Here is a 10,988-nt window from a genome sequence, read left to right on the forward strand (position 1 = left end):
AGCTGGGAAGAAAAAGCTTCTCAAAGAAGGCTTTTTCAAAATCACCCGCCTTTCAGTGGAATATTACCCTATATTAGGGTTAGGGGTGAGCACCAGGTTAGGGTTAGGGTTAGAAAAACTAGGAGTCCTGGCATCGTTCTGATGGTTGGATTGCGTTTAGAATGGTGAGAAAGGATGAGCTGTGCAGAAAAAGCTACTCAAAGAAGGCTTTTTAAAAATCGCCCACTTTCAGTGGAAGACGACCGTATATTAGGGGTAGGTTGTATTGTTTTTTTTTTTTTGTTGAAATTTTTTATTTAAATATAAACATATTACAAAGGTTACAAAGGCACATAAAGTGCAACGTTACAAAACTAGAAAAGTACTCCATCCAATATTTGCAAGGTATCAAAATGCCAAATATACACCCATTTACAGGATTCCCATACTTCACAAATTATATTTACAGAAAGAACATTCTACAGACTTCTCCTTGATAGGTTCATGCCTTGTGTCTCACCGAAATTTTCCATGTAGGAGCGATATACAAACATTACATGATCGGGGCATGAGCCCCACTCAACCATGGCCACAATTTCCTCCATCGACTGGGCAGCATCCTCCCTATTTCCTCGCGGTCAACCAAAAGATCTTCTCTTGTACAAATTTGACTGATCTGGCAATGCCGGCCACTTTTCGCATCTTCATCTCCCTGTGGCGTTGGTACGACAGCGCCAACAGAACGTAGTTTAATCAGCCTAATCGTAGACCACGGTACAGTCCAGTACATCTCGGGAGCCGTGTTCTCTCTCCACTGCTGCTTCCTGCCACCCTCCTCCTGGGTCCCTTCAATGGAGGAGTGGGTTAGGGGTGAGCACCAGGGTTGGGTTAGAAAAACTAGGAGTCCTGTCATGATTCTGATGGTTGGATTGCGTTTAGAATGGGGAGAAATGATGAGCTGTGCAGAAAAAGCTTCTGGGAGAAGGATTTTAAAAATCGCCCACCTTTCAGTGGAATATTACCTATATTAGGGTTAGGGGTAAGCACCAGGGTAGGGTTCAGGGCAGTGGTGGTGAACCTATCGCTCATCTGGCACAGTGGGCATTTCAGCGTCCTTTGTCAGCACGTGAGCTAAGCCACCCCAGCTTCACCCCACCTGTCGAGCATCAGATAACAGTCCACCTCCAGCTTTGTTCATGCACAAAAAGGAATAGTGTTGCCTGGCGTTTACATCACGGGCCACGACGTATTAGCTGCAACTGGTCTGTGTTTTCTCATGGCCAGTCAGTGCACTGCCAAGGATATATATATTGTCTTTGAATTTTTTTTCTAAACTAAAACCTCGTTTTTCAGGTTTAAATATAGTGTTGGCACTTTGCGATAAACATGTGGGTTTTGGGTTGCAGTTTGGGCATTCAATCTTTGAAAGGTTCGCCATCTCTGCCCCAAGAGATACTCCTCCTCTACTCGTGGATTCTGGAATAGAGTGGATGCATCTTAGTCTGGTGTCTCAGCTTTGACCATTCAGCTTGGGTGACCCTGAGCTCTCAGCTCTCAGCTGTCACTCTCATCTCCCTCCCCATGTTAATTGGCACATGCAAGAGCGGGGTATAAATATCAGAGGAAACTAAAAGCATCTCCTCCCATCGCCAATATTCTCTTTCTTTTCTTTCCAATCCCTCAATGTGTTAGTTTTACATTCTGTTCTGAGAATGTTTCCTAGTACTTGTCAGTGTTTCTCCTCTTCTCCCCTCTTTTACAGTTGTTTCTTTTTCCTTGAAGACCACCCCCTCGCGGCTTTAGAGACTCTTCTTTTTTGCTTGCCCTTGGGCTGGAAAAGCGAGGAAAGAAGCCAGCAGCGGGACTGGCAGATTTTGATTCGGCCAGTTTGGTTGTTCTGCTTCGTTGAAACTTCCCATAAAAAAATAGATTAGAGGAGGAAAGGGGGTGAAGGTTTAGCAGATGTCAGCCTTGTCTTTTTTCTCCTTCTAGAATTTTGAAATCCACCTGCTGCATAAAATGAAGACATAGGATGAAAGAACATTGACCCCAAGCGTTTGTTTATCAGAATTGAAAGGAGATCTCAGTCCACTCTGAATCAGAAGGCAGGGTTTGAAGCTGGCTTAGAGGAGCAGCAAGCTAGGAGTTAGGATGTAAAGCTCAGTTTTTCCTTGCTGGTGTGCTCCAGAAACTGGAACTGGTCCTGCTGGTTGTGGAAGCCAAGCCAGAGGGACCAGGTGGCACATCGCAGTAACGCTTGTGTGGAATTTTGAGCCAGACATCCCTGGAATTCTGGCCCGTGGTTTTGTGTGCGCATAGCCAGGGTTTGAGTCAAACACAGCATAAATGGGATGAAGGAGAAACACAGGGCAGTGTAGGTGAAACCAGGAGTATGCTGTAGACATGAGTACAATAGCCAGTAATGCCATCCAACTGAAATCACGATAGCCATTGCTTTTCCTTAATGTTAGGGATATGAAGTACACATGTTCGACAGAGTGACAAACAGCACAACACATCTGGGGAACACCACTGAGAATGTCTTTAAAGTTTCCAACCTGAAGCCTGGCCACAATTATTCTTTCACGGTGCAAGCGAGGTGTCTCTACAGTGGGCAGATGTGTGGCGAGCCAGCAACTCTGCTTTACAACGAACTCGGAACTGGTAAGGAAAAGACCCTGCGTAGGTTGATATCCATTCCCCCATGTCTTCTTTCTGCACCAGAAGCCTGGAGTGACATGGGTGAACCACAAGTGCCTGGGTTCTTCTTAGGTCCTGCTCTCTAGTCCTTCTGACCAAGATGAGGATTCAGGGCAGAGAGAACGCCCTGAAGTGCCCTTGCTAAAAGGGTGCTGAGTTTCTGGTGGTCATCATGGGGGCTTTTGCGTCATTCTGTGGACAAAGGAAGGCTCAGTCCTTGTGAATCAGTTGCCATGGTGTCTTTGTTCTTTCCTCTCTGCTGTAGGGGATTCTGCAGCTTCAACCATGAGCAGATCTACAGATGTTGCCGCCATAGTGGTACCAATACTCTTTGTCCTGTTAGTGACTGTAGGCGTGGGTTTTGTCGTCTTGTACATGCGGCACAGGAGACTTCAAAACAGCTTCACAGCCTTTGCCAACAGCCATTACAGTTCCAGGCTGGGGTCAGCAATATTCTCCTCGGGTGACGATTTGGGTAAGTAGTGCCATTTTCTCCAGATCTCAGATGGTGCCTTAAATGGGCAGAAGCCCTGAGGGGAATGCCTTGCATTTGCGTACCTTTTGGAAGAGGGGGTCATGGGTGTGGAAGCAAGAGACTGGGGCCTTGTTTCATGGCCCGTCTCCCCCATTCACATTTTGTGGATATTTATGAAGACTGTCCCCATTCCTTGTCCCCAGTGTGTTTCATTGTCTTAGCTAATGGAGATGTCTGGCTTCAAAATGGAACCCTCTGTCACACCAGAACTTCCGCTGCCATTTCTGTAGTATCTTTTTGTGTTTATTTCTTAGGAGACGAGGATGACGAAGCTCCAATGATCACAGGCTTTTCAGACGATGTCCCCATGGTGATAGCATGAAGAGTGTTTCTGACCAGAAACCAAAATGGTGTACATATTTTATTTGATAAAAAAAGAAATCGAAACAGTCAACTGTTTATTTTAAGACAAAAATATATGCACTTTTGAGTTGCAATACGTTATTTTTGTATGGGCTGAAAAAATGGAGAAATAATTATTACACTTTGTAGTACACAGCTGTGAACTTTTAAACCAGGTTGATTGAGTAACAGTTTTTGTTGTTTTGTTCTTTCTTTTCCAAACTCTTGGTTTAATCTTACAAGACTGTGGTTGCTGAGCATGCTTTTAAGTCTGTGAGATATTTTCTGTTGACTGTGACTCCGATCCTCAGAGAACGTGTGGGGCTACCAGAGGCGAACCGCCTGACTCTCTCTTGCCTTGACATTCTTGGACGGAACGTGGCACATCAAAGGACACGTGTGCGGTTTCTTACATCGGCTGCCCCCCTAAGATTGGGGTGGTGATGGGGGAGTTGCTTCCCAGCTGCCAGCGCTTTACCTCCCGTGAAGTCACCACCCTTCCCAGTGCCAATTCCCAGAGCCCATTTGAGCATTTTTGGTCAGGGCGCAGAGGCACCCAGAATATGGGCTGTGTCCCCCACTGCCCAGAAATATTTGTTGTTCTAGCTCTGCCTCTGGTTTCCCCACGCTTTGCCCAAGTCTCCACTCGGAGCTGCTTCTCTCAGTCTGAATCAGGCCCCCTCTGGGCAGGCGCCTTTCACCTCCTCCTGTTCTTTGATTGCTGCTTTGGATCAAAACTCCTGCCTTTTTGGTGGAGGGGGGGCGGGATGGCCCCACACTCCTGCCCCTCAAATTGACAGCCCCCACCCCAACCCTTGCTGATGCTGGGCCCCCAGAGAGGCAGTGGGCACTTGCATGAGAGCTGGGGGCCGCACTAAGCCTTTCCATCGTGGCCGCATGTTGGAGGGAAGAACACGAGCCCGCATTCAAAGCTGTCTTTGTTGTGCCTCATTCTGCTCATAGATGGAGGAGTGAGTGGAGAGCGGTCCCTTTGCGACCTGCGTTTGAGGGAGGGGACGACGGCACGGATGAGGTTTTCCAGGGTGCATTCCCGAACTCTGCTGCTACAAACCGCTTCTCTTTCCTGAGGGAATCCTCACCTAGAACTCCTCTGCTGAACAACTCAAAGAACTCGTTCTCTGAAAATCAGAGTCCAAATTAGCTCCCTCCCCAGAGAAATTTTATTTAAAAATAATAATTCAGGAAATATAAATATATATCTATATCTATATATATATATATATCTATGGAGAGAGATAACAGTTCCTGAAGGTTTTACATTGACTTAAGCATATTCTTTGGCTTTTGTTTTATATGATTTTTTTGTTCTATTTCATTAATTTATTAGGAAATCTGCTTTTGGTCAGAATTCCAAAATTCTCAGTCATGTGCACACTTGTTGTGTGGAAAGATGTGACACTTTAATTTTTTGCTAAATAGTAAGGTTGTTTCGTTTGTCTGCGTCCTGTAATTGAATCAGGTATTCTTGCCATAGTAACACAAAAACAAAAAACCTTCACCCCAAAATAAAACATGAGCTTTTATTTTCATCTTGGGATATGTTTTTCATGCCTGCTGGCAAAGCAAAAAGGAAAAACGAACTGGATGGAGTGATATACTCCTCCTCTTGTCCAACTGAGGAATGAAATTGTTTCTGCATTACAATTTGCAAACATTCACAAAACTGGAAAGAGGGGAGAAAGTAAGGTGGACAACATCCAGAATGCTTTTTCTGATAGCAGGTTTGAATCTTGAGCAGAAATGATCTGCTGGTGCACAAGAATTGGGCTTCCTTGTTCATTGGCTTGTCGATCCCGAGCTTGTGGACTTCATTGGCCCTGCTTGCTTCTAAGTGCAGCACACCTCATTTCCTTGGGGGCTTCAGGGGCAGAAGCATTTCTCCTACAAGCCTTCAACCCTTAAGGAACCACCGCTGTTATTTCTAGTCTGAGCTTGGAGATAACAACTTTGGCTGGCTGAGTCTAGACCAGGAATGTGGGACCCGCAACCCCTTTCCTTGGGGACGTGAAGTGAGGGCAGCTGGACTCCTGGCCAGGCTGGGATCCAGGTGTGCCAGCTAGAAGAAATCAGATGCTCAGATACTCCCCACCCCCAGCTTTGTCACTTCCTCAGCCCAGTTATGCTATCTCCATGTACCTTGTACCCTCTTAGATTAGCACACGCCTTCAGAAATCTGTGAGAAGCAAACCCAGAGAAACAAAAGCAAAAAAATGGCCATTAGCTGTCTGTAGCAACATCATTAGGTATCTTTGTTTACATTTACCTTTTCTTTGGAAGGCCATTCCCAGCCTCCGTAGGGTTGGGCTTTTCAGGAAGAGCTCAATTACTCCTTTTTCAACAGCCCCTTTTTATTTGCTGGCCAGTTGGTACAGCAGATGCAGCAAAGCTGTGCAGGGTTGGCGCCAAAGCTACATTTTGGCCATCCTTAGTAGCTACTCCCCTTGTCTTGCATTTGTATGAGTCAAAATGTGGTTTCCACCATACAGACAGCCAAACAATAGGGCTAAGGTCTCCTTTAAAAGTCCCCCTGCACCCCCCCCCACACACACAGAGAGGGGGTTGCTGCTACATGGAGTTGTCCACCCCACTTTTTACCTAGTTCTGTGCAGCCTCTGATTCTCCTCTCCACCCTCATCACTGCATGCACGGACGAATATTTAGCCCACCTCAGACATTTATTAATAAAAGGGCGGGCCTATGTTCTGGCCTTCCAGCACTTCTCTAAATTAAGGGGTGTATCATCGAAAGGCCTGTGCATTCAGCATCGCACTTCACGTGCTCGTTCTGCCTTTCTGGAGGAATACGCAGCATGATTTTGGGTATTCGTGGATGCAGGCCAGCGAGCATGCATGTCGGCACTGCGTCATGGGAGCATCCTGCCACTCTGTGTAGGCTCTGGCTCCATTGAGCCATCTCTGAACTGGGCCACGGGGGCTGAAACGGGAAGTGAAGAAGCTTTTGAAGCACAAGTTTGCCTGTCATGGAAGCCCCTTTCAGCAGCCTAAATCGGGATTGTAACGCTTTGCTTGGCCTGGTCTGCTGAAGGGGCAGACCTCCCTCTATATGCAGATATAGGCTACTCCACACCAAGAAAGAGGACACTTCATATTTGCCATATTGCAAGTATCCGTACTGTCTTGAACCAAAAATGTATCTCCACTGTTTAACTCAGTCTTCCTAGAGCTGGAGCCAATATTTAGTGGGCCAAGTGTGACTTCGATAAGCAATTGTTAATTTTTCTAGGATTCCTGCCAAGCTTTTCCAAATCATTGATTCTTGTGTCATAAATGATGAAAGGGCATGTTTCTTTTGCCCAGGTAAACACAACATTAGCAAAAAAAGGAGCTCAAAAGGTATCTTAAACTGGAGCTTCGGAGGTGTGCTGTGGGTGAAATTAGCTTGTAATGGCACAGAACTGTTTAGGTAGGTCAATCAGTAGCTTTTCACAGCTTCAAGGTACATGTACTATCGGGCTGCTCTGGTAAGAAATCCTTCTTCTGACCCCACTAGCATCTGCTCCAGAAACATTGCAAGAGCAGCTCAGGGTGTCGAGTAAGCTGCACGCTCAGTCCAAACACCCTGCTAGAAAGTTGCACAGGGGACTCTGCTTCTCAGGCTGGGAACCATGTGTTCACCCTTTTTGCTTTGCAAAACAACCTGGGGATGCCCCAGAGTTCAAACCTGTCACTTGTTGTTGGCTAAATTGCTGCTTGTTTAAGCCTCTGCAGCTCAAAGCACCCCTGCTTTGTAGATAATCCACAAAGGGGCTGTTTGCAGGTTGTTCAGCAAAGCAGATACAAAGGGAAAGGAGCAGGTGTTGTGGGAAGGTGTGTGCTTCCTTGATCCTGTGCAGCCCTTGACAACTCTAAGCCTTTCTTTATGGACTGGGTGCATCCCGCAACATGTCCCAAACATCCCGGGAGAGTAGCAATTATCAGTGGAATTGTCCTTTAGGGATGTGGATCCCCTCAAGTTTCTAAGGAACCCCAGGGGCTCTCCAGGTACACACGGTCTGAAAAATCTACTGCAGCAAACAGCACAGCTCAGAGAGGTTCCCTTGGAGATACCCCCGCCCCCCAGCAGTGAGATAATAGAACAAGAAAGCTCTCTTATATCCAGGTCAGGTTTTGTCTGTCTAGCATGGTATTGTCTCCCTTTGAGCAAACTCTCAGGTCTTTGGTATCATCCCCAACTTATTCTTCTAAGTGAAAGTGCCATGGATTCAACCTTCAACTTTCCCAACATCAAGCAGGCCCTCTGCCTGTGAGCCATTGAAGCTCTCCGACTTTGCCACGCTGTGATCCAGAACTATGATAGGCGAACTCCCTCGGTCCTCCCAAAACAAAGCAAATTCCCCCCAAACTGCACACCCTGTTTTAGTCCTTCTTTCCGGAGAAATTACCACTGTGTTGACATTTCTTGACAGGGCTTAGTGCATTTTATATAAATCAGTGAATTGCTAGCTTCAGACATGTGATCCAGACAGATGCAGAAAATGAAAAAAATGTATATTTTTATGAATGTCTGGAGCACAAAATGTATGCAAAGGTGGTTTTTGTTTTGTTGTAAATACACGGATGTTGATTTGTCTGTTTTGTGCCAGTAGTTTTTGAAAAATGCATTTTGAGAAGTTCCCCCGAACGAACGCCTGGACACGTTCAGTGTAATTTAAAAAGGAAGCTATGCAATGCTTTAGTTTAAAGTTATGATTTGCATTCCAAAAGCAGAGGGCAGTCTGGCAGAGGATGTTTCTCTCTGATCGTAGAAGCAGGAGAAAGGATGGAAGAAGAGGGAAGCTCCACCAGGCTGAAAGCAGGATCTGCAACCTGGCCAGTGACCAAGGGAGATGGATCTAGTCCTCACATCCAGCTTGGGATTAAGTGTATTTTGTAAGCAGGACCCGTGTCAAGGATTGGCATGGTTGGACCTTCTCTTCACCACCACGGTCTGCTGCATAGGTTGGCCTAGGCAGTGGTGGTGTGAGAAACAGGCCAGTAAATGCCCTAACCCACGTGCTCCCTGCTGCTCTGACTGTCAAGCACGAATGGGAGTAATGAGGGGAAGCTGAGGAGCAGTCGCAGCTGGTGATAACGGCGGAAGAAGGGAGAGTCCTGCAAGACATGCCCGTAAGTTGCATAGGCAGGAGCTAAGGTGGTCTCCATCCAAGACCAAAGGCGAGGATTGTGAGGCAGAATGCAAGCACTCAAGGAGCAATGGAGTATTCCTGCATTGCTGGGCAGGGTGACCAAGAGAACCAGTCCCTGCAAGAAGGCAGAGAAAGGGGGGACTTGATCAGAATTTCAAGCGGGAGTTTCAGACATAGCTACACTGCAAGAAAGCCAGTGGGTTCTGTCTTTCTTACCCTGTCTTGAGCACCTGTTGTGTTTGTTCAACCATTTGGGACTGGGAATGATTTTACAGGGATGAGCAAACTTCTGATTGAACTGGAGAGTAAGAACCTGGTGGTGGTGCTTGGGTCATCACAGGATTCATTCTGGAGTTTGGAAGGGAAGCTGCTGAGTTAGAACAAGACCAGCACAGAATCTTTTGGCGCAAGCTCTTGTCGCCTGTAGCCCGCTCCATCTGATGCGTAGAATGTTATTGAGGATTTCAGGAAGCTGTAGGAGACATAGGTGGTGGTCGGTCCCTAGGAGTGGTGAAGGAAATCCAAGCCAGACTGCCCTCCTCCTCCCAAAACAAAAGTAGAAATTGGCACTGTAGCTAAATTACTTGGCCCTGTTTTTTCAAAGACTGCTGTGGCAACTGAAATCCAATTGAATCAAGAAGAGCTAATGGAAAATTAAAATGTGGAAGGAAGAACTGTTTGAAATTTAAATAAAATGTGCAGGAGAAAAACCCTGCTCAAATGTCATTGTCCTCTACCGTCATCTGTCAAGTCAGCTATAGCTTAGCTATGAATCAAGTGTTAAGAAGCATAAATGGAATGTTAATACACATCAATTTGCTTTGAAGTCCACAAGCCTCAAACCGAGAAGCTTCACAGCATCTCTTCAAATGCACTGTTCACTTTGTTCATTTTTTTGTTTGTTTTGCTTACCATAAAACAGAAGTTGGTCAAATGTAGGTCTGAGAGACATTTTCTAAAGGATGCAGTCCGCATTTGAAACTTTAAAATGAGGTTATTGGTAGAAACTTCTGTATATAATTTTGTAGCAGCATCAACTCTGCCACTGGCCCCTAACCTCTGCAGAATTCTGAGATTTACAATGATTTCACAGCTGTTTAGGTATGTTGAAAGTTGGCTGTGATCCTGAGTCAGAATATTGGTCGCTTTGGCTCTGGACTGTCTACACCAGCTTCCTCCAACTTGATGGCCTCCAGAAGTGTTGGACTATAGGCATCAGAAGCCCCTGCTCCAGCTATTTTAGTCTAAAAGCTCCCAGCAAAGACCAAATAGAATGGAGTCACATGGTGGTTCTGGCATCAGAGGGAAATGGGGGAGTTGTCTGACCATCATCCAAAGAAGTTGGCCTCTTCCCTGGTGAGTCTGGATCTTCTCCAGGTTCAACCTGGACTGGCTTGGATTAGGGTTCCACCTCCACCTTCTTTGACTTGTGTCCTGCTCCAGAACAGGAAGCCCTACAATGCCATCAGGTAGCTCTGGGAGATGTACTTTTCTCATGAGCAATCGTGGCATCTCTAGTCCAACTGAAGCTTCTTTCCAGATAGCACATGATCATCCACACAAGAAGTGCAGTTTGTGCTTCTTCTCCCACAGCTTCTTTAGCATGTACATGGGCAGAAGGTAGATCAGAAGCTATTGGTAGATCTGTAGTCAATTTGCTGTAGATTGAGAAGGGATTCTGCATCCCAATAGTTTTAACAAGCGGCAACAGACATGTCAGCTAACAAATCTTGGCTCTTCTAGAGACATTTTTCCCAAGACAAGAATGCAATTACATAGAAAATGCTTTAAAAAGGGATGGAATAATGGTAACAACCACAATAATTTGCCATTTTCCAACTAAATTAGACGGCTGAAATGAAGAAAGCTTGGGATAACCATGGGTGGACTTTGTGTGAAAAGACCATGAGCTCAGGTTTGGGTTGGAAATACATCCATCTGCTCAGAATGTGCCCAGAGATATTCTAAGTAGATACCTTTTGCACCTATCTCTGGCTGGTGAGCTTTTGGGATCTAGTACAGCTCCAAAAAAGTCTGACAAGCTTGGATCCTGTAAGACTCCCTCCCTTAGAACAGCCAAACCATCCTTAAGTTCTTGGTAGTTCAAGGCACCAAAACCCTCATGAGATATTGGCAGCTATGGCGGTGCAGTCACTGGTCTTTGGACGCTCAGGACTTGGACTCCACTAATTTCTGACTCTTGGGCACACTGGTGGTGCTATTTACCTTGTAATATACAGTTGCACACTCAGAAGTATAATGGAA

At 45.9% G+C, this 10,988-nt stretch overlaps 1 protein-coding gene across 1 annotated transcript in view; it reads left to right on the forward strand.

Moving 5' to 3' along the window:
- The window catches only part of SORL1 (sortilin related receptor 1), an 86,949-nt gene extending 77,500 nt beyond the window's left edge, over nucleotides 1–9,449 (forward strand). Inside the window, exons 46-48 of the mRNA XM_044439448.1 lie at nucleotides 2,451–2,643; nucleotides 2,945–3,154; nucleotides 3,469–9,449. Coding sequence (XP_044295383.1) covers nucleotides 2,451–2,643; nucleotides 2,945–3,154; nucleotides 3,469–3,536 — 471 coding nt within the window. The 3' untranslated portion in view covers nucleotides 3,537–9,449. The remainder of the gene's footprint in view (nucleotides 1–2,450; nucleotides 2,644–2,944; nucleotides 3,155–3,468) is intronic.
- The last annotated feature ends 1,539 nt before the right edge of the window (nucleotides 9,450–10,988 follow it).

This window comes from Varanus komodoensis, unplaced genomic scaffold (genome assembly GCF_004798865.1).
Source record: "Varanus komodoensis strain SLA01 unplaced genomic scaffold, ASM479886v1 scaffold35, whole genome shotgun sequence".
NCBI lineage: Eukaryota > Metazoa > Chordata > Lepidosauria > Squamata > Varanidae > Varanus > Varanus komodoensis.